General features: G+C 40.4%; 1 protein-coding gene across 1 annotated transcript; it reads right to left on the bottom strand.

Moving 5' to 3' along the window:
* Positions 1-9,059: 9,059 nt before the first annotated feature.
* LOC118735233 lies at positions 9,060-14,948 on the bottom strand. The gene is made up of 2 exons (XM_036464890.1): positions 14,517-14,948; positions 9,060-9,106 (listed from the first exon to the last, which is right to left on the bottom strand). Exons 1-2 carry the CDS (start codon positions 14,854-14,856, stop codon positions 9,069-9,071), a joined length of 378 nt encoding a protein of 125 aa, XP_036320783.1. The 5' UTR covers positions 14,857-14,948; the 3' UTR covers positions 9,060-9,068.
* Between the last annotated feature and the right edge of the window lie 9,495 nt (positions 14,949-24,443).

The following is a 24,443-nucleotide window of genomic DNA, read 5'->3' as shown; positions in this document are numbered from 1 at the left end:
ATATTCAATACCCTGTATCTGCAAAAACTCAATTTTTCAGGAGAGCAAAAAACCTGTTTTGACAGCTATTTTTAAAAGTGTTAATAATTTTAAGTACCTCCGCATGTCTTAAAAATTCACGCAAAACTAGGATTTTACCTTTAACTCATTTTTTTATTTTAGTTTAAAGATCAGATAGAGGTTATTGCAATTCGAATCGTAACTATTTATATAAAAAATGTGCTGATAGCGGGTTTTGCAGAATAATGAAAATGCCAGTTCTTTAGATGTCATTCTTTGTTGTTATGTTAAACTAAGTTTTTAACACATAAATCATTGGTTTGCAAACTCGTTCCCTTCCGTGCCCAGGTAACCACATAATTTTAATGGTGTTTTTGTGTCGAAAGAGTTTTGGAGAAATACGAAATCTTCGATAAATCAGTAAATATTAAAGCTACTTTATTCAAAATTTATGCTTGCAACAATTATTTACCAGGAAATACGGCTATGATAAAATTTTGGAAAATGGGCGTGGCACCGCCCATTTATGATCACATATACGTATCTCGGTAACCGTTCTACCGATTTGTACCAAACTCGGTATGGTTATTGTGCTTGCCACATAAAAGCAAAACGTTCAAAATTATTGAAATCGGACTAAAATTACACCCCGGCTTACCATGTAGCGGTAGCTTTCGGAAAGGTGAAAATCATATACTATTTAATATTTGCGCCAGGTATTTAATGTTCGGCTCCGCCCGAACTTAGACTTTCTTACTTGTTCCTAATATAAAAGCCCTAATTACATTTACCAGTTATATGAACTAAAAAATACTTGGATGCTAGTAAGCTTGATCTTACATTATCACAGTGCTGCTTAACAGTAAGTTTATTGCTCCTTTAGCTTTAATGTGAGGACTGAAATTGTTTTTATGATTTCATTATTTCCTTTAAGTTTATTGGGAGCTTTGACAGATTTACCCTGAAATCATTTGACGCTGAAAGCTTGCTGGTGTATTTGTTTTTAACCGACTTCACAAAAAAGAGAAGGTTATCAATTCGTCGGAATATTTTTTTATTATTTTTTTCTATGTATGTTACCGCATAACTTTGGCCCACGTTAACCGATTACTATAATAATTTTTTAAAGAAAGGTGTTACCTGACAGGTGGTCTAATTTGATTTAAATCCGATCATTGGATCATGAATAGATTAACGATAATCTTAATTTCTTAGATGGGAATTGAAATCGGTGTTGTTTATGTAAGCATTTGTTGAAAATGCAGTCTCACATAGAAATGTAAAAGTAAGGTCCCTATTATGAATTGCATTCGACTGTGGTCGAAAGTGCTGATCGAACGAATTTTCATTTGGTATTATGACGCTCATCGATGAAGAATAGCGCTATAGTGAATTTCCCTCGGCTAGGTTGTTTACAATTTTCAATATTTTTCACCGATGAGAAGTTTCGTTTGCAAATCGAGCAAACTAAATAGTGTGCTTATACATTATGCATGTAAATTTGTGCAAATTAAAATGAAGTAAAAAAGAAAGCGAGTTTATAAAAACGTGGTAAAAATGAGTACAACGGAGTTCTGGTTCAACGATTCGTCAGAGGATGAGAGCTTGGTGAACTGGCCAGGAGTAGAAAATGTTTAAGAGGGTTTAAGTGTAGTCTTTCGAATATATTTTGACATAAAATATATTTAAGAAATTTGTCTACATATTTATTAAAAACTTCCGACTGTCTAAAGAGGCGTTTAAGAGCCAAATCTATTTAAAATATTTTAAAACTATCAACAACTTATGTTCTCAGAGAACGTGCCAACTTAGTATTGGGATTTTCTTTCACAAGTAAAACCAACCTTTCGAGCACTTGTTTAATATTCACGACATGTGAACTGCATGAAATTAATAGAAATTGTTTAAAATTAGTTTCTAGCCGCCATAAAGTAAAAAAAAAACAAACACAATCATAAATTTTTCAGAATTTTCTAACACTTCGCTTCGATGGTGTATCGAAAGCAAAATTCTGTTCGACAGAAAATTGGATACTCAACGAAAATTTCGACACAGTTGCATTGCTCATAATTTCACTTTCGATGTTCGATCTTCGATAACCAGCGAGGCCTAAGAGTCACTAGTATTTTTAATGCAATCTTGCCAACAACAGTATTTTCTGCATACCCTTGCATCCAGAACTCTCTTGGCTCCCTTCGTAGTATTTAATAATCAAAGTGCTGTCTTCCCTGATGTCCAGAAGGTTTTCAAAAGCTTAATTGGTCATCTCAGTAGGTTTACTTTTCGGGCCACATCAAAACGGGTTTGTTATCCAGCTGAAGCCATCCTCGGAGTCAATGTTGGAAAAATATTCGATAATGGTTTTTTCTAAACCTTCCAAGTTAACGCTGGTAATGCGCGTTGACGTTAAGAAAATAATTTTTTTTTTAATGTAAGTGATAAATGATTTTAGTTTTTTGAATTTTATATGGAAATCGCTAGTGAAACCGGTTGTCATCAATTTTCTTAGCATTAACTTCGAAGTTACGTACGTTTTTCTGATTACTTTGTTTATTTATGGGGGTTTCATGCAAATTGCTAGAAATTCTAAAATATACATGTCACCAATAAAAAAATCTCGACGTGCTAGATAAAACCAGAGATGTATTTTAATTTCGCAGGCCTCTGTTATCTTCGCAGCGTCATCCAATACGGATTTTAAATCTAGTGGCGGCATCTTCCTAGTCGCCACGGAATACCGAGGGATCATAGCGACTTCTCGTGGCGTTTTCTGCCTCTTGCTTCATCCTATACATCGCTCCTTTTGTTTTTCGAACCACCGCAAATATCCGCACACTTGCTTCATTTCAAACCATTGTTCTGTACAAATTTGTCGATAGCTTTAAAAATTTCGTCGCTAGTGGCGTAAGTCTAAAATACTTCGTTCTTCTTCGATTTGCATTGCGAATGGGTACCAGTGTTGCCATTTTAGCCGTTTTCCGGCTAGATTTAGCCGGTTTCGATAGCAAACAGCCGGAGAAATTTCGATTTAGCCGGCAGCCGATTTGTTAGCCCTTTTGCAGAAAAAAATTAGCCGTTTTTAGCCGATTTTGCTATTTTCCTTGTTTTCTTAAATTTCAAATATGTATATATGTTTCCATTTTTGACTAACAGGCTAACCTAATATTCACGCACGCCGCCAATTTATCGTCAAAAATTTCTCATGCACATGCAACTTGTATGAGATCAACCGAAATTGAACGTCGTGCGTATGAAGCTAACTCAATTTCCAATTTTTGTTCTGCGTGACATTTTGATTTGACGTTTCGCTCAATGAAATCAAATGCAAACGCATGCAAGTCAATTTCGGGTGACGCAAAAAAACAAATTCGACGGCATGCGTACCAAAACGCAAGCCGCGAATATTAGGTTAGCCTGTAAGCCACCCAAAATCTGTTATAAATGGCTACTAGCCTTATCGTGGAGAAAATTTTCATGTCAGGCAGGGCTATATAAAATTGGGCCGATTTCGCTTACTTTTATTTTAAACGAATATATTTTCTCTAAATAAGGCCGTAACGGGGATTTTCTTCATAAAATGTTTGTTATAAATGTCTTAATTTTAAGTGTGAAGTTTTATTCGCAAACTTAGAAAATAAGAAATTGTTTCGCTGTTAAGACACTTAAGATGCGTTTGTGTTTGGATATAGTGCCAACAAACAGAATAAATATTATATGTAGATATTGTCTTCCCAGATAGCACATATTCAATTCTGCCTAAATTACCAAACATCATTTTTGCCAACTCCCAAAGGTTTAGGGTAAGGGAAAAATTAATATTTTCAACAAACTTTTTTGCTGAGAACTTATTTAAATTCCAAAAACCGAATGCCAACTTGAATTAAAGGAACCAACACTGAAGTGAGTCAAAATGAAAATAAAAGAGCAAAAATTTCTATGTAAAACAAAACTCTCTGGGAATCCTACGAGAAATCTGCCGGTCATATGACCGGTCATCCAAATGGGAGATCTGCAGTCTTTTAGCATCATATTTTAAATCAGAATTGGAGGGATTTCTGAAAAATCTGACCAGTTCTTTTGTGTAACTGTGATTTTGCATCTCTTGTCAACATATGGCCCCTGTTGATGTTAACTTAAGGTCGTTGTTTTACTGCCTTAAAATTGAAGGGAAAATTTTACTGCTTTTTTTATGTGTGTTGGTTTCTATTTGAGTGTATTGAGAATCCGTCAGTCTGACACGGCCTTGTAGGGAAGACAATAGGTTTGTTCGTCGAAAATCCAGCGAGAATTATCACTCAAAACATTAGATAGTAAGAAAAAATGCTCCCAAATTCTCTCTCATGTAGAGAAACTTGCAATTTTCTGTACGAACGCCTCTGTTCAGTCCGATTTTCTTCAACATATGGTTCAATTTCTTTGTCGGGTTTACTATATCGACTCTGGTTGAGATTGCATTCCGATTAAGAATGCAGTTTTTTTTGCCGAGTACCTTTCAAATAATTGGAATTAACTAAATTAATTATGTAAACAAGTATTAACTTACATTTTTCATTTTAAAATCGCTCCAGTTTGTAAATTTTTAAATTTAACGAACTTGTTTATTCAAATTATCATCGACAAAAAATCCCACCATGTGCCACAATCATATGTTTTTCCTAATTGCAAATTCTTGCTGGGAAAATTTTTTCCGGCTCGAATTTGTAACTTCTCTCCAAGAAACAGTCTTTTTACTCGTGATTTATTTAAATAAAACATGCGAAATTTAGTTGAAACATTTTAGCCGTTTTTAGCCGGTTTTATTTACCAATTTAGCCGGTTCGTCCAAAAAGTTCTGGCAACACTGATGGGTACCTCAATAACACGAGAAGACTGCCTCTAAAATCGTGTTGATTCGCCCTTTTACAGTGTGATTGTGAAGTTCCAAAGAATAAGTAATATATACACGTGTGCGAAGCTGCTGCGCTTGTTACAAGAATAGCCCAGCCAGCAAAAAATCCGAAAATTAATCCAAAAACGGGAAGAAAAGTGGATGAAACGCGGATTAGGTCTACAAAAGTACCGAAAGTGGTTGTGAAAAGGGTACATTTTCGGCTATTTTTCTGAAAATTTTCTGATTAACCGCCCTATTCCCACACCACTGACAAAACTCAGCGGCTGACTATTGCCTTGACTACTGCGCCTAATACTATGCCGCAAATTTATTATAAGCTGTCGTATGACAATTGTCAGTTTTATTGTTATGACTTACTGAGTAAGTGACAACGGCGAAACAATGTTTATATTGTGTTTTAGGCGCAGTAATTGTGACAATAGTCATATGATGAAATTTGTCAGTGTTGTGGGAATAGGGCGGTAAATTTTACGTTGTAGCTTAAGAGCGAAATATCCCTTTGCTGCAAGCTATTTGCGTTGTGTATGGAGTTTGACGAGCCGCTGAAGGTAATTTTAATAAAAATCTAAATTTTTTGATTTTCTGGCCGCCATGTTGAAGTTTGATCAAACAGCTTGCGTTCTGTATGGAAAGTCCAAACAATTTGCCCGCACCACTAGTATACTCTAGCCACTAGCGGCACGCCAGGCATATGCTCGCGGCACCCCAGGGTCGCGTCACCCACTTTGGGAAGGCCTGGTATAGTGTATTGGGGTGTCGTACATGGATAGGGTTGGATGTATGCATTTGTGTTTTCTGCATATTTGAAAAAACCGAAATCTTAGCTCCTGAAGATTTGGACCAATTGCGGCAAGTCCTTTGTCTTAGAAAAAATGTAATGTAGCTAACTTTCCCAGAGGCTATATTGAATAAAACACTTAACAACATTGTACATCCTCTCACCATTTTTACAGCGTAATACTTTCGATATGCAGGGGAGGAGGGAAATGGGTCTGTAGTTAGAAACTAATGAATTGTTTCTATTTAGTTTGGCAATAGGTATAATAATAACAGTTTTCCAATCTTGGTGACCCTTGAGATAGAATGGAGCAATCGAGTTTAATGACTCGATGTTTGACGGGATATAGAAGATTTTTTTGTTTTATCAAATTTTTTTTCGGTTGGACAGATGTATCGTATTAGTTTGACCTAAGATCGGATTTTACCGGTGACATTTACATACATACATACATAGGCACATGTAACTTACCTGCCACAAAAAATGTTAATAAAAAATGTTATTGCAGATAGTGGAATTTTCAAAATAAGAATATAATACCATAAAAGCTATATTTTTAGTTTGACATTAGTGTCATGGCTGAATGATTAATCGGAGCTCACGTTACCATCAAAAACTCATTTTCATCAAAATTGCAGATAGAGGGATTGAATATAAACCCTCGATATGTATTCTTGTAATACTAGATATACTTCGTTCGAAAACAAACATAAAACCTAAATGTATTATATGCACTCATATTAACTTTAAATTTTAACGTTTTCGCAGCTCCCTATGTTTGTTTTCATCTTAGCAGGGATCACTCAATTTGTACATTTTGGCAGGTACGGAGTGGTGTTGTTCCCAAATTCTTTTATTGAACTGAACTCAAATTTCTAAAGAACACCACTATGTGACTGCCAAAATGTACAAATCCGTACAAATGTACAAACCGTGTGATCTTCGCTTAACAGCTTTTTGACAGCGGTTTCACTACTGCTAGTGATAGCAGAGCGTAATTTGCCGGCGCAATTAAGTAGTATAGGTTTAGGCACTGGTATGATAGATTCTTTTGTGAATTCCTTGGTAAGGTAAAATACCTTAAATTAGTTTGCATGAATCAGCTGTTAACCTTGTAATATTTCTATACGAATATCTGTAGAGCACCTACCTGGTGTGTGGTTTGTACTTGAACTGATTGCTTAAATTAAATAAGACACCGATTCCTATCTGATAATGCTCTTAATTCGTGACACATTGGGCGCGTTCATAAGACTAAGATTGTCTAACCGTTTACTGTTTGTCCTCGAAACGCCAAGTTGAGTAGTTCCGCTCAGTTCAACAGTTGCCAACTTTCCGCCATTTTTCCCATCATACAATTGTTTCCCTCCCTGAACTTAACGTGTTTTGCTCAGCCTAAACAGATTACACTATGCGACAGTCAAAATCGGGATGGGATGAAACCAACGGGAAATGTTATATCGGTCAAAACCAAGTTATACGTGTCCCGGCGTTTCGCTGGGTCACGTCTAGGAATCGAGATATATATATAACTATCATATAGGGGAAATTGTCACCTTTGGTGGTCTTTTTTTGACATAACTCGAGAACCACTTTTGCTCAAAGAAATTTAAAAAAATTAAAAATTACAATTCCCTTAATCTGTTCATATAACGTTTTTCTATATAATCGCCAGTTTTGCCGTTAAAAGTAAATGTATGAAGAAAAAAAATATTATTTGCCTAAAATATTAAATTTTTTTAAAACTGTTGATTATATAGAAAAACGTTGTAAGAACAGATTAAAGGAATTGTAATTTTTAATTTTTTTTAATTTGTTTGAGCAAAATCGGACTAGTGGTTCTCGAGTTATCTCAAAAAAAGACCACCAAAGGTGACAATTTCCCCTATATGATAGTTATATATATATCTCGATTCCTAGACGTGACCCAGCGAAACGCCGGGACACATATAACTTCTTTTTTACCGATATAACTTTCCCCGGTAGTTTGAACCCATCCCGATCACTGACCCCTACCATTTGTCTCACAGTGTTATCGAAAAGATTTACGCCGCTTATATTAAATGTATTATGCTCATAAATGTAGAGTCAGCCCTTAATAAAAATATTATGTCCTGGTTATATAAAATAAAACTAAAAAGTTCAAAATAAAATAATGTAAAAGATATATTTAAAAAAAAAACAAGCTTTTGTTTAACATGTACAATCAAATGAACAAAATAAAGTAGTGTAACAAAAGATTTCTTAGCAAGAAATTTTTTTCAAAACTGCAATAAAATGAATAAAATAAAATAAGTTAAGCTTTCGTTAAAGTGACTAAAAGCCAAATAGTGAAAGGAGTTACTCAAACTAAAATGAAAATTACTAAAAATTCGTACTGATTTACTTCGTTTTTAAAAAAGCTTGTCGGCGAATTCAACGTACATGCATAATTGGTCAGTTGTATGTACGTATGCAGATATGTAAATGGCAGTTCGCTATTCGCGCGACCAACTTTTTTAAAAACGAAGTAAATCAGTACAAATTCTTAGTAATTTTCATTAGTTTGAGTAACTCCTTTCACTATTTGGCTTTTAGTAACTTTAACGAAAGCTTAACTTATTTTATTTTATTCATTATAGTGCAGTTTTAACAAAATTTTCTTGCTAAAAAATCTTTTGTTACACTACTTTATTTTATTCCTTTGATTGTACATGTTAAACAAAAGCTTGTTTTTAAAAAATATCTTTTTTACATTGGCTGAATTTCTTTATTCATTCTGAACGTTTGGAATAAACTTTTTTGTTTATTTATTCTTTAAAACGATCCTGATGATATGCGGACGTATATTTAAAACGCATTCTGTTTATTTCGGCTGGGATTTAAATTGTTAACTTTTTACTGAGCATGTTTATTTTACGAGGAGGAAGCATCGAAAGCCTAACCCCTTCCGTGTGAGACTTTAACCCAAACTAAAATTCCTACCGTCATGTACCGTTCCCCTCCCGGTACCACCGTCAAGGATTTCGTCGGGATTAAACACTGTGTGACTGATAAGGTTATAGATCTATTCTCTTCCTCTTCTTCCTTTTTGGCGCTGTAACCGCCAAAGCGATTTTGACCAACTGACGCCTATTAGAAATGCCAAGTGAAGCCAGAATACATTCAGAGCTGGGGCGTCGGTGTCCATTCGAACGACATGATCAAGCCAGTTGAGCCGCTGTATTTTAATACGCCACATACCAGCACGGGCATGATGAGTGATTTATAGTGTGGTTTTCATACGTCGAGAGAGGACTTTACTCCTGAATTGCCTACTCAGTCCAAAGCATCACTTGTTGGCAAGAGTGATTCTGCGTTGGATTTCCATGCTGACATTATTACAGGTGTTAATGCTGGTTCCCAAGTAAACGAAATTCTCTACTTCCTCGAAATTATAACTGTCAAAAGTGACGTGGGTGCCACCAAGTTAACTTTCTGTCAAGAATAACGCCCAGATATCTAACCTCCTCCGAGAAAGTCAGTACGATACCGTTCAAGGAAGGAGGTTGTAGCCGGACAGCTTTCGTTTTCTTTGAAAACAGAACCATGGCCGTTTTTGCCGGGTTGACACTAAGTCCTACTTCTTTGGACCAGGTATCCACGACGCGTAAGGCGCCTTGAACTAAGTCACATAGAACTTGGCGGTGCTTACCAATTGCCGTCAGGGCAAGATCATCCGCGTAAGCAATGACTTGGCAACCTGTGCCTTGCAACCGTGACAGCAGGGTATCCACAGTTAGATTCCAAAGAAGTGGGGAGAGAACACCGCCTTGTGGGGTTCCGCGACTCGCATATCTTGTTATAGATACCTCCCACATCTCCGAGTAAATAGTTCTACTGCCTAAGAGGCGACGAACAAACTCAACCATAGGGTGATCCAGCCCAAGGCGAGCTAGGGCTTGAAGGACCACCCTCGATGTCCAGGAACACGCCTAGTGCAAATTCCTTAAAAGCGAGAGTCTTTTCAATGGTGCTGACAATACTATGCAAAGCTGTATCCACAGATCTACCTTTCCAGTGGGCGTGTTGACAGCTAGAGAGATTATTTACATCAATTTCCTGTCGGATCTGCAAGTCTACAAGTCTTTCCAGAACCTTGAGAAAGAAAGAAGTAAGGCTTATCGGTCGAAAGTCACTTGGTTTAACGTGGGAGGGTCTACCTCCCTTGGGAATAAAAACAACTTTCGCCAGGGTCCAACCCTTGGGTATGAAACTAAGCTTGATACAAGCCTTATAGATTAAGACAAGTATCGGACATAACACGTCAGATGCTGACTGAAGTTGGGCAGGGAAGATACCATCCATACCTGGAGATTTGTAGGGCTGGAAGGACTTTATGGCCCAGTCTACCCTTTGTACATCAATGAAGTCCGCTGAAGTCAACGGCCGTTCAGAGATAATAGCCGCGGTGTTGGGCTCCGCAGTACATCCTGGAAAATGCGCGTTCATTAGGACTACAAGCATTTCCTCACGAGATTACGTCCAGTCACCATTTGGTTTCTGAATATACATCGGGTTCGTCGAACTTTTCGCAAGCACCTTTCGCAGGCGATTTCCCTCCGACTGACCCTCTATACTATCGCAGTAATCCTTCCAGGAGTCCCTTTGGGCTTTCCTGGTGGCATTTTTAAATTTCTTCAGGGCTGCCTTATATGCAGTCCAAGAACCATCGCGCTTTGCCGCATTAAAGAGTTTCCTGCTTTCCTTCCTTACAGAGGCGATTTCTTTGCTCCACCAGTGTGGCTTCTTCTTTCCTCTCGGAAGTACAAGTGGGCAGGAAGCAGATAAGGCCGAATTACAGGCTTCGGTAATGCAATCAACGGCTTCTTCAATTTGTTCCGATGAGCCTAACTCACCGAGAGAAGCAAGGTTTGCGAGAGAAAGCTCCGCTTCATCAGGTGGGGACAGTAAGCCTAGCTTACTGAGAGAAGCCTTGTTGAGCAAATTCCCCGAGAGTACTTTCCTAAACTTAGTCCAGTCAGTACGTCTCTTGTTTCTGTAAGCGGCCGAGGCCGGAAGTTCAAAGGAGATTACAAATGAGAGATACATGTGATCAGAGAATGAATGGTCGCTCAGTACCTTCCACTCCCTAATACTCTCAAAGAAAGCGCTAGACGATAAGGTAATATCTAATACCTCCTTCCTATTTGAGGTTACAAAAGTGGGTTTATCACCAATATTACAGATGGCTAGATTATATAATAATATAAAATCAAGTAACAACTCACCCCTCGGGTTGATGTCGGTAGATCCCCATACCGCGTGATGCGCATTCGCATCGGCTCCTATGACTATGGGAAACTTCCTCGAGTTGGCCTCTTTCACCACGTCCAGTAACCGAGCGGGAGGGCAGTCTTGGCGATCGTAGGCCATGTATGTACTGACCAGCCAGAGTGTTGTGGATTGGCTTTCCACAGAGATGCTCACCGTATCTTCATCGCTGAACTGTGTGAGTAAATTATAAGAAATACTTTTTTTGATTAATATACATGCCCTGATCTTACCTGCCACAGGTGCCGACACTATGCGGTAAGCATCAGAATTAAGTCCACAAACCCTGTGCTTAACAACCCAGGGCTCCTGGACAAAAACTAGCTCCTGAGGTGCAGGAGCAGAGCTGCAGAAGCTGCTTTAGAGTGATGAAGGTTTATTTGTAGAACCTTCATCCACAGCTTATAAAATATCGTCCCCGTCCATCACTTCTGGCGGGGTTCTATCGAACGCCTCAACGATGGTATCATCGGCGTCCTCTGAGTCCGACGTCAGAAGCAGGTTCCCGAACTCCCTCGTCCACCGGTTAAGTACCGATCCGTCACCAGAAACAGATTGCGTATCGCTATCTGTTTCCGCTGCCGAGTCTGACCTCACCACCGGGCAAGTGGCCTCGAGAACCTCCTGGACCTCTTGGTTAGAAGCAGGACCGCTCAAGGCGTTTTCTGCTCCAGATATAGGGCCGCCTTTAGGCGGAAGATTGCCAGCCTCGGGTTCACCCTCGGTGTTCCCCGGCTCTATCATTTTACCCTCATTCCCTTTTTGGGTTTTGAGGGTAATGGAGTAAAAGCCGTAGCTAATTACTCCCTTGCAGTCAGCAAGGATCGGGAGAGACTCCTCGTTTATCACCAAGGTGATGTAACGTTGCTGCTCCCTAACCTCGCTGACCTTCACTACTTTCCAATCAAGGGCTGGTAGTGCATCGTTTGAGACCTGGATGATATCCAGAATCTCCTCAGGACTCGAGGGTTCCTCTGGGACCCAGGCTCTGGCTCGCGGCTTACAAGGGATTTCATCCCTGTGCACTGCCACCAAGTCAGCGCTGGGCCACAGTTCCCCAAGAGAAGAAATTGCTTCCTTATAAAGTCGCGCCGACCGTTCATCAGCGCAGGAAACTAATTTGATGCGGCCTTGGTAGAGACCAGCATCGCGGACAGTTGGCGCAGGGCCAGGATTTTTCCGGAGAATCTCCTTGTACACCCGGCAGAGACCCACCAGGACGGACCTCCAGTTGTCGGCCGTTAGGTTTCCTTCCGGGTGCCCCCTATCCATAACCGCCAGGATCAAGTGGTCCTTGGCCACATCACTGAAAGCCCTCAGAGCCCTTGGAGGGTTAAGAGGGCTGTTAGCGTTAGAGGTTTTGGGCCTCTTAGGAGCAGCATCCACGTTGTCTGCTGACCTTTGCCTTTTGCTGCCCAGCTCCCTAGGACGAGAGTGAGTGGGTGCAGATTTGTTGGCGGCATTTCCTTCCTGAGGTCGCTCACGACTTTCGGAGAGAACGCCCCTCGCCCTCTCAACCACTTCCCTCATACTCTCGGGAACCGGGTCATTGCCGAACTTCCTCAGTAGTCTAGAAGCGGCTCTTCTGTCCCTTTTCGCCCTGACTGCTGGTCGGACTTCTTTTTTGGTCCTCGAACCACTGGGACCTGGGACGCCTTTGCGTTGATCCGACTTCTTACCCTCAAGGGGCTTGCGGTCGGTGGTGCTGTCCGTGCAGGACTTCCGGGTGCCAGTATCGCCTTCTCCCGGCGCCGCTTTGGAGCTGCCCTCAAGGGGTGTACTCGCAGCTTCCAGAGATGTGGACGACTGGCACGAGAGGTCAATTGGCCGTGCAGGCTCCGCTTGCAACCCAGAGGTTTGTTGCACCAGGGGTTTGTTGCTACTGACGCCGGGCGCAACATTTAGTACTGTTAGCCGTTTAGGCTCCTTCGGGACCGCTCCAGCGGCTACCGAAGATGTCGTTTTTAGACAGACTTTAACGCCGTGTCCGTCGGCGGCATTTTTACCCGTGCAGGGATCCGGGGCTACATTTTTTGAGTTCATTATTTCTGGTTCGTTGGTCGCCTACTGAGCCGAAAGCGCTGCAAGAAAGCTATAACTGCTATGTATGCCTGTAAATCGGCGATTGGGAAAAAATGGGGATTGAAGCCTCATATTGTGAACTGGATGTACACAGCGGTTGTGCGTCCCATTCTATTCTACGGCATAACGGTTTGGTGGCCGTCCGTAGATAAATCTACAATAAGAAACAAATTAACAGCGGTCCAAAGGGTGGCGTGCATGATGATCACGGGAGCGTTACCATCGACGCCGACTAAAGCCCTAGAGACCTTGCTTCACTTGCTACCTGTGGACCTATATGGTAAACTACAGGCAAGCTGTAATGCTATTAGATTAAATGCGCTAATCAAATGGAGTGACACGAGGTTTGGGCACTCTAGGATCTTGGAAAATCTTCCAGATGACTTTAGGCGCCTGGACTACACAGTCCCGTCTACGGGACTAAAGAATTATTTCCGGACAAGGATCCCCTCAAGGGAGGAATGGGAGGAGGATTCGGTCCTGATATCGTATTCTGACTCAACAGCCATCTACACTGATGGCTCCAAGTTGGATCTGAAGGTAGGAAGTGGGGTATACTCGCAAGAACTCTCACTTAGCCTCAGTTTCCGTCTGCCAGATTTATGCAGCGTTTTTCAGGCTGAACTAACAGCAATAAATGAAGCTGCAAGCTGGCTGATCGATTCTCTAATTAATCTGAAGGCGGTAACAATCTTATCTGACAGCCAAGCGGCTATTAAAGCACTTAATAGTGACAAATCTACGTCGAAGGTTTTCTTGGAATGTAGACGTACTCTTAATGAACTGGCAAGGTGTTACGTCACTAATGTTGTGTGGGTGCCAGGCCACAAAGACATACCAGGAAACTGTACTGCAGATGAACTAGCAAGGAAAGGAACCTTGTTGCCTGCAATCAGCACAGCCCGTAATGCGGGCATTCCGCTATCTTCTTGCAAGCTCTGGCTTGAGAATAACTTCGTCGGACAGGCTAATAAAAGATGGTCTGCGGAGCCTACTTGCAGGATAGCAAGACATATCTGGCCTAAGCTTGACAAGCGTAGATCTCACCCTCTTCTCCACTTGGAGCGACCACTGTTGCGGCATGTTATTGGAGTTCTCACCGGGCATTGCCTGATGGGAATCCACGCCACTAGAATGGGTTTGCAGTCAAACGACTACTGTCGTAGCTGCCGCGATGAGGAGGAAATCGAAAGCGTGGAGCACTACTTATGCCACTGTCCTGCTCTGGCTAGAGCTCGCCGATGCTCGTTCCTCCATTATTCTTTTGAATGTCTGGCCGAACTGGATTCAGCCAGTGTCTATGACTTTGTGCGCTTCATCAGAGCAACGAAGTGGTTCCACTACTAGGGTAAGAGGAGGGACATATGGAGTCTCTTATACGGCATCACAACGGGCCCTTGGTGGCCTAAGTGTGCCCTTTTCCTGAGGGATTAGGGCAGCCGAGTTAACCTAACCTAACCTAACCTAACGTGGGTGCCAGGCGCGAATATGCTGATTGTTTGTTTGATGACAGGAGATACTTCGTCTTGTCGTCGTTTACCACCAGACCCATTCGCTTTGCTTCCTTGTCCAACTTGGAAAAGTCAGGACAGACTTCGCGGTTTTTCTTACCGATGATGTCAGTGTCATCGGCATAAGCCAGCAATTGTACGCTCTTGTAGTAAATTGTTCCTAAGCGGTTCAGTTCTGAAGATGTTATTATCTTCTCCAACATCAGATTAAAGAAGCCACATGAAAGAGAGCCGCCCTGTCTGAAACCCCGTCTGGTGGCGAAAGGCAACAGAGCAGAGCTGGTGGTATTACTCAACGTCATTTTTCACAGGCGTATGACAGACATAGCGGCATATACCTTTAAGTACTATCGAAAGCGGCTTTAAAGTCGACAAATAGGTGGTGAGTGCGGATCATTTTCCCGCGGGTCTTTTCCAAGATTCGGCGTACTGTGAATACCTGGTCTATGGTAGACAATTAATTCGATAAGACCTTGCAACCTATGCTTAGAAGGCTGATCCCGCGGTAGTTGGTACGCATTGCGGGGTCGCCTTTCTTGTGGATTGGGCAGAGCGCACTTGAATTCCAGTCGTCGGGCATGCACCTTATTACCTCCTTGCCATCGTAATTAAATAGCTCAGCTGACAGGCCGTCAGCTCAAACAGCTTTGGCAATTTTCTTCATAGTCAGGCGCTGGGATATCGACTCCATCGTCATCGACTGGGACCTCGAAGTGCTTCCGCTATTCAAAGGGGTCGAAAAGTGTTCCCTCCATAATCTGAGTACGTTCTGGACATCGGTCACTAGGTCGCCATGGTTGTTCATACAAGAGTCTTGAAACCTTCCGTAAGTCGCTCAACTCTCTGCTAAAAATTTCGGGTGTTTTTTCTGTCGGACAGCATTTCAAGCATTTTCTCACACTCGTGATCGTACCAGTAATTAGCGGGAAATGTGGGGTGTGAGGGTCGAGCGCCGAATCCATTGGCCGTCTGTTTTGATTGCAGCTTTTCGACGTTGAACTTTCCCTGCATTGTTGGGGGCTCTTTTTTTGCTTCTCCGAGGTTAGGTCGTATATTGGATGCATCAATATAGTAGTGCGAGTCAATGTTTGGCCCTCGGAGTGTACGTATGTACATCTAAAACATGGAAGCATGTCTTCCGTCTATCACAACATGCTCGATTTGGTTTCCCGTTTTTCGATGTGGAGACATCCATGTAGCTTGAGAGAACGAAAAATGACACTGAAGATGGAACAACGCCGAAACCGGTTTGTCTCCAAACCAAATTTGACACGACGGAAAATCGTTCCACAATACATCACACTCCTACCCTGTCGGAAACACCAACAACGAAAATGAGAATAGCTTGATGGATGTTTTTATGCTAGAACCCAGTAATACATACTGCCAAGCTTCGGGCCCCGGCGAAGTGGATCATCCTCAGCCCGCCGTTTCTATGTGGAGGCACTGGCACCAAAGATCCCTTCGTTGCCCACCTTGGCATTTAAATGGCCAAGCACGATTTTTATACGTGTCGGGGGCAGCGCTAATATGTACGCTCTAAGCTAAGAGAGCCTTGGATGCCTCGTCCTTCTCTTCCATCGGGGCATTGGCACATGTGAATGAGATGTTGAAGAATCTCGCTTTGATGCGGATTGTGGCTAGACTTTCGTCCACTAGAGTGAACGCCGGTCTCTCTCCCACCACAAATCCAACACCGAATTGCACTCCTTTACGTGGCAACTGTAGTAGACGTCGCAAGGGTCACGCTTACCTTCCTCGCCCCGTCCATCGCATTTCGTGGATGGAGCTGATGTCAGCCTTTATTTTCCCTAGGACTTCAACCAGCCGGGCAGAGGCACCATCCCGATTAATCCCCAGCGCACGCGGGGTGTTCGCCCTCCCACTTTACCTCGCTCCCAAACTAGCGTTCGGTCGCTACCCAGAGTATTCATGGATATAAATATCCGGACGTAGTTAGCTGCGATTTGAACCGTAAGCACACGAATCACTTCTGGCCACTCCCAGGTGAATGGCCGTCAAAAGCTTTGCAGTACTGGGAAATGTACAAAACATAGTGGCCAAAAACGAATATCTCAACTAAACCCTGATGAATTTTTTTAAATTCGCTCTACATACCTGTATAATAAACCAAATAGCCGGACAAAGCGTTAAATGATATACATACATATGTATGTATGTATAAGTATGAGGGCGTATTGAACATTTTGAGTACGCAGATTTTTTAGGCTGGTATATTTATTTATGCTAAATATATTACTTGATTTTGTTTTGTCACACTTTAGAAGTAAACGTCTTGGCTGTTCACCCAACCGCTTAGTAAAGACACAAACCTAAAGACAAAGTAATAAACAATTGAACTATAAATTTATTTATAGTTTCCGTTCAATCAATTTTTGCTCATTGTCGACTGCAGCCAGGTTTTTACCCTTTTAAAATGAAAGTGCTTTGAAGTTAGGGATAATAACTTGATACAGAACCGGATGATCCACATATCTACTTTTCAAATAAATTTACTAATTATTTAGTTAGCGTTGGGAGTATAATTTGTTATACAGTATATATATAGGAAAAACCTTGAAATTTAGGGGGGGGCCGAAATTATCAAGCAAGCATTTAGTATTTTTGAATATCTAGGCAAAAATTTGAAAGTTAGGGGGGAGGGGCCCGGGCCCCCCTGCCCCTACCTGGCTGCGCCTATGTTCTTCCCGCTGGTGTCTCCGAGTTCATACATGGAGTTACCGATGACTCTTATGACTCTTAAGATGATACATTTAAATTGGTTTTGTAATGGTTTATTTGTGAGCTCTGCTTGAAATTTCTTCGGTACACGACTTGCCCAATTTTGAACTTAACATCTTTACTCCTCGTGTTGTAAACTTTGGTAATTTTCTCATGAGCCAATTTTAACTCTTTCAATATTTTGTTTCTTATAAGTTACATACGGTCCATCCCTGAATCTATCTCATAGTCTGCGTCCATCACTGAGTCAAGCTTTCGGCAACGTATGGGTTGCACCATGTTGTATCATAGGCATACCGAAAGTGACGAAGTATGGGGAGCAGTTTATTGAAGAATGGACTGCACTACGTAACGCGAACGCTGCATCGCTAATGTGTCTGTCCCAAAATCTCTGGTCATCTTTGATGTATGAGTGAACAATTTGTAACACAGACCGATTTACTCGCTCCGCGGCGTTACTTTGAGGGGAGTGGAAAGCGGTCTTGATATATCTCGTTCCATATTTGTCTAATAAGTTAGCAAATATTTCGGAAACCAACTTCTTTCCGCTATCCGAATGGATACACTATGGTACACCAAAAACACGAAACACTTCTAGCAACGCGACAAGAGTTTTCTCGCGTTCGTTTTAAGTAACCACTCGCGTTTTATATTTAAAACGTTTTAATGTCTATTTATTATTTTAATAATAAAAATATTTATAAGGACATATGTCTATTTATTTCCGTCCAACTTTCCGGTGGCCGTTTTCCCGTGTGCGCGCGGTGATACGGTTGACTTTGGATTGTGTTCTTTCTCCACTTTCTTTTGCTCATTACGGGAAAGTTGAACAGCAGAGAAGGCATTAGGGTGTTCCCTAAGTGTTGATTGTACACTGCCCCCCGCTGCAGGAGTGTGCTGGATAGTTCAGTCCGCAGTCTTCGGAACATTAGTGTAGGCCATTTACGCGCTGTCCGGTAGCCTTGGCACTGGGACGGGCTTACGTAGTAATATTGAGGTGTGGCGGATTCGCGCTACCGCTAATGCATTCCGCGTATAATGTTATTTAGGGATATGGCACTTAGAGTTGGCTTCATGTTGCTGGCGATATATGGCCTTTCCTTGAGTTATCGTTCTGCAAAGGAAGAAAGCGAACAATTATGCAGATGGTGGTGCTCTATATGCATTGTAATCTTCTTAGGTGTGGGTCGTATGAAGATATTAGTAAATAAATATTTGTGTATTTTTGTAGTGTGCCTATGGGTTAGAGCTTACTGTTTTGAATGCCCGGGTCTTATTTATTGCCCTTTGGTTTGAGTTATGTAGGGAGCTCATGGGTTAGAGCTTATGGCATTGAATGCGCGGGGTCTTATTTTTTGCCCTTTATTTTCATAGTTTTGCGGCGGAACCGCTTATCACTCAACCAAATATAGTTTCTTGAGCTATTACATTATCTTGTATTTTTCGGGCTCCGGGTTGGAGAATTTGTGGAAGTATATCGCTTCCAATAACCAGATCTATTGGTGCTGGTTTGCTGAAATGGGCGTCAGCTAGTACATGGTGATTGAACTGTTTAATAAATTCACGACTTAAGGGGGGAGTCGGTATTTGCTCCGTTAATTGCTTCAGTACCACAGCTTTTGTATTTATCTTCCGCTTTGATTTGCGGGTAATTATACTTAGTTCACAAACGTTCTTAGGGCGTTTTGTGTTACCTCCACCAATATGAAATACGTCGAACTGGGAGTGTTCGGTTGGGAGCTTCAAACTCTTCTGAGCTGCTGACGAAATAAAGGTTTTTAGGGCCCCTTGGTCAAGCAGTGCTCTGAGTTGAAACTGTTCTCTTCGATGCTCTATTGTCACTATTGCAGTTGGGAGGAGAACTTCATTTTCTTTGGCAATTTGGAGCGAGTTAACATGCGCGGAGTTTGAGTAGGTGGGTTGCTTATCCGGCTTGTAGCTTGTTAACTCTTCGGGACAATCGTTGGTGATCCCGTGCGCTGTGCTGTGTTGCGCTATTACTTTTTGAGTTTGCGTATTGGTTGGGTGGTGATCATAGAGGATCACTTGCTCTTTATTTGGTGGGGCTATGGTCTTTTGGGTATGACCAGAGCTTTCATGTATCTGTCGATCGGGGTTGATCGATTTCTTAATATTTTCTTTTATGGTGTTCTTCTTGGAATGGCTTCTGGATGAGTGTACATGCAGTAAGGAGTTATGTCTTTTCTGGCAATACATGCATGCGAATGGGGACTTGCACTCTGCCAAGCAATGATTGAAAGCAAGGCAGTTTGAACACAATTTATGAGTTTTAACCAATTTTATGCGCTTGTATTGCGAATTTTTGAAATATGGGGCATTCTTTCATTGGATGTGGGGTGTCGCATAAATAACAGGAAAACACCGTTTTGGAATTTGTATAAAAATATTTTGTTTTACTGTGGGATTTTGTTAGAGCGGAAGTCTTGCTTACGTGTTTTGGGAATTTAATTTCTACCCTTTCTAACACTTGAAATCTGGACGTTAGGAATTCGGGCATTGATCGCTCCCAAAGGATTCGGGTATCTTTGGGCAATTTGGATACGCATATATGTATAAGAATCGGGTCCCAACTGTCTGTCAAAACCTTTTGAGTATTTAAAATGGACAGACATGTTTTTATTTTGCTTTGGAGATCAATAATTTGTTGGCTATCTTCTTTGTGAACACTAGGCAGATTTATTAGAACTTGGATTTGGTTATCCACTAGTATGCGTTTATTTTCGTTTCGTAACGCTCGCTTAATGCTTGCCATGCCAGATCAAAATTCTCGTCGCTAAGAGGGAACTGCTTGACGATTTGACCGGCTTGCCCTTTTGTTTTATACCGGAGATGGTATAACTTTTGAGCGGATGAGAATTGGGGGTAGTTTATGTAGACGGATGTAAACATATCTCGGAAAGACTGCCACCGTGGAAAATCTCTGTATCACATGGCGGGAGTTGCAGATACATGTGCGGATTTTCTTGTGTGTGCGAATGCTGTGCTTCTCGGGAGTGAGAGCTTGGGGGACTTATAGCTCGGATCAATTTGAGTTGGTCTAATATCTTTGCTTTAGTCATTTCATAAGTATCAATACTAAATTGATACTTGCCTTCCGCCAACGCCAAAAAATTATCTGGAAGGTCTTCCTCATCTTTTAGGAAAAGTGAGTCATATGCGGCTTGGAACCGCGCCCATAGATTGTCAATAGTTTTTCCTGTTATTTCGAGGGCCGACTCTGTGAATTCCTCTATGGGAGAAGAGGTGAGTCTTGCACAATATCTCATGAAGCCATCATTTTCAATGTTAAATTTTTGCGCCCACGGGTCATGAGATTCGCTTTTTTCTGATTTATTTGCTTCGGTAGAAGTCTGAAGCTTTTCAGGTATTTTGAGAGGGGAGTTGATTTCCTGGGAATGTTGGAAATAACTTTGAGGCTTTGTTTAGTTGGCATTTTGAATATAACGAAAATTTATTTATATCTCTAAGTAAAGGAGGCTCTTGGTTGAGCAATTTGTTGTTTTTTGCGTTTTTGTGGACTGTATATATATTTGTGACTCGTGATGATTACTACTGCGATGTGTTTTGTATTTTCGTTTTATATGTATATTTATATATATATTCTTTTTTTGTGGTTAGGGTGTGTTTTTGGCAATATAAATTTTTGGGAGTTCGTAAATTTGCAGCTGAGTTATTACCACCAAATTTACTGCTGGGTTCACTTTCTTAATATGTGTATTTATATATATGTGCGTAATGAAAATGCATGCGTTTGTAAGTATGTTTATATGTATATACGCACGATTATGCGAAAACTTCAGAAAAACAAAGTTCTTTAAATGACCAACCAATAGTTAGTACTGCTGGGAGCACAGAATCTATACGTATATATGTATGTGCCTATGGTTGTGCAGTTGCAGTATACTGAGAGCTGCACTGCTTGTGGGGGCGAAAAATAGGCGCAAAACGTAAGCCAAAAATATTTATTAGCATGTAATAATGTTTTTATACCCGAGCGCACTTGTGCACAAGGGTATTATAACTTTGTTCACATAACGGTTGTTTGTAACAGGCAAAACGAATCGAGATAGATATAGACAAATGTATACATAAATGATCAGAATGAAAACAGATATCGATTAAGCGGTGACTGTCTGTCCGTCCGTCCGACCGTCTGTGCACACGATAACTCGAGTAAAAATTGAGATATCTTAACGAAACTTGGTACTTGAACTTCTTTTGGGCGTAGGACGGATGGTATTGAAAATGGGCGAAATCGGACAATAACCACGCCTACCTCCCATATAACGGTAATTTTAAGAAATACGAAAACTGCGATATTTTAGTAACTACTGAAGATAATTCACTCAAAATTGGTACTTACAATGAGTTTCAGACGGAAAACATGAATATTATAAATTTTTGGAAAATGGGCGTAGCCACGCCCACTTACGGTTACATGTGTATATCTTGGTAACCGCTGCACCAATTTTTTCCAAATTTGGCACAGTTGTTGGCCTTAGTACAGCATACTAAATGGCTGAAAATTTAAAAAATCGGACAATAACCACGCCTACCTCCCATATAACGGTAATTTTCAGAAAAACGAAAACTGCTCTATTTTAGTAAATACTGAAGATAATTCACTCAAAATTGATGTTAGTAATGAGTTTTAGACGAAAAATAAGAATATTACAAAATTTTGGCAAACGGGCGTAGCCACGCCCACTTATGGTTACATGTGTATATCTTGGTAACCGCTACACCAATTTCTTCCAAACTTGGCACAGTTGTTGGTCCTGGTACAACATATCAAATGGCCGAATTTCTAAAATCGGACAATAACCACGCCCACATCCCATATAACGGTAATTTCGAGAAATACAAAATCTTCGATAAATCAGTAAATATTGAAGCTAATTTATTCAAAATTGATGGTTGCAACAATTCTTTACCAAGAAATACGCTTATGACAAAATTTTGGAAAATGGGCGTAGCACCGCCCACTTGTGATCACATATATGTATCTCGCTAACCGTTCTAGCAATTTGTACCAAGCTCGGTATGGTTATTGTGCCCACATAAAAGCAAACCGTTGAAAATTGTTGAAATCGGACTAAAATTGAGGCCGCTTTTCATATAACGGTAAATTTCAGAAATGCTTGAAATTTCAATTTTTCGAAATTTAAGGACGCTAATTTACTTAAAATGTATACACCCCGGCTTATCATGTAGCGGTAGCTTTCGGAAAGGTGGAGAACATATATTTAATACTTGCGCCGGGTATTTAATGTTCGGCTCCGCCCGAACTTAGACTTTCTTACTTGTTAAAAGCTGTGCTTTGGAAAGCAAGCTAATTTGGTTTGAGGAGGCGCTTTCTAATTATGCGCAAGTAGATGATCGGGTGCATATAAGAGGGTAGGTAAAGGGATCACCATGCATGTATATATGTATGCCTGCATATACGTATGTTTGTACCTAGGTATATTTAGGCGCTTACTGGAAAAGCTGAACTGAGTTGATACTAGTTATCTTTGTGACAATAGAGCTTTCTTTTTTTTTTTTTTGTTTTTATATTTACATATGTACGTATGTGTATGTATGTAAAATGAGTTTTACGAAATTGGATCAATATTTATTATAATATTAATATAATAATTGGATAATGAAAGCCAAAATATTTTTCTTACTCCCCTTTTGTCTTGTAGTGATCAAGTTGATACACATATATATGCCGCGCTTTTTATGAGTATTGTTGTTGTTGCTGACGCCAATGTCTATCCTTGCTTTTCGCCTACTTTTGTCCACTACTGATAGGTCCAGATTGTGCTGCTTCCCTGGTAGCGGTTAGTTTCCTTTACCCAATTTGTTGCGATTTTCTTCTTGTTTTTGTGATGTTGTTCGTTTTTGTAGTTGTAGCTCTTTTTATATTTGTTATCACAAGTTTTATCTGAAGTTTGTTTAAAGTTCGCTGTCTATACTTTTAATGTTTTGTATTTGTTCACAGCTCAAAGTTATTTTATTATTGGTTCTATAAGGCACGATCCTTCGCGTTAGCGATATTGTTCGTGGATTTGTATGTAATCACTTTTGTGCTTTGTAATAAATGCTCACTTTAATTGTCTTTGCTTGTGGTTTCTTTATTGTGTATGTATACCCATAGGTGCCTTTCTTTATGGCGATGAAGGACCATAGCAACGCGACAAGGGTTTTCTCGCGTTCGTTTTAAATAACCACTCGCGTTTTATATTTAAAACGTTATAATGTCTACTTATTATTTTAATAATTAAAATATTTATGTATATTTATTTCCGTCCAACTTTCCGGTGGCCGTTTTCCCGTGTGCGCGCGGTGATACGGTTGACTTTGGAATGTGTTATTTCTCCACTTTCTTTTGCTCATTACGGGAAAGTTGAACAGCAGAGAAGGCATTAGGGTGTTCACTCATAACAATCGGTTGATTGTACATTTCAAGGAATTTTATGACCTCTGCTGACGTCGCTCTTTTCATAGGTTGATGGAACACAAACTTTGAAAAGTGATCTAGACACTCGAACGACATTACCATCACATGTACGTGGGTAGGGACCCATTAATTCAATATACAAACCTCAGCATATCCAGTAAAAAAACTGTGGTGAAGTCCTTTATGGGGATAAAGTTTCCAGAGGTGAAATTTTAGGTAGCACACTATTTCTTACACGCATGGTTGCTTTTCAGTACTCATGAAAGAAACTTAAGAAATATTAAAAAAAAAAAGTTCATATAGTACATTAATTTTTGAAAGAAATACCATAATGTATGTACTCTGGTTAATAATATGAAAAAATGTATTAGAACCACCGTTTAATGTTATATTTGATACAAATTAATAATGCTGACCCGAACGCTCTGCGCATTGCCACTGAATAATAGATTTACTTAAAATTACATTCCTGGTCCTTGTTCTTTCTGTATCGCATCGTTTTGAATTCACATTTCTCAGAAATTTGACAACAAAACAAAACAAAGGGAGTATTCTATTTGCTAATTTTTGCGATTTCTTTTGTTTAATGTAAATTTATGTCTTTTTAGGATATGTTGAGGCAACAGAGAAGGCGCAGTTTGAAAATGGAGTTATTAGTAATGAATTATGCCGATAAACAGG

This window comes from Rhagoletis pomonella, unplaced genomic scaffold (assembly GCF_013731165.1).
Source record: "Rhagoletis pomonella isolate Grant_MI unplaced genomic scaffold, Rhpom_1.0 Rhpom_scaffold_00003, whole genome shotgun sequence".
Taxonomy (NCBI): Eukaryota; Metazoa; Arthropoda; class Insecta; order Diptera; family Tephritidae; genus Rhagoletis; species Rhagoletis pomonella.
The sequence above is the reverse complement of the archived record's forward strand: the minus strand, read 5'-3'. Positions and strand labels throughout refer to the sequence as shown.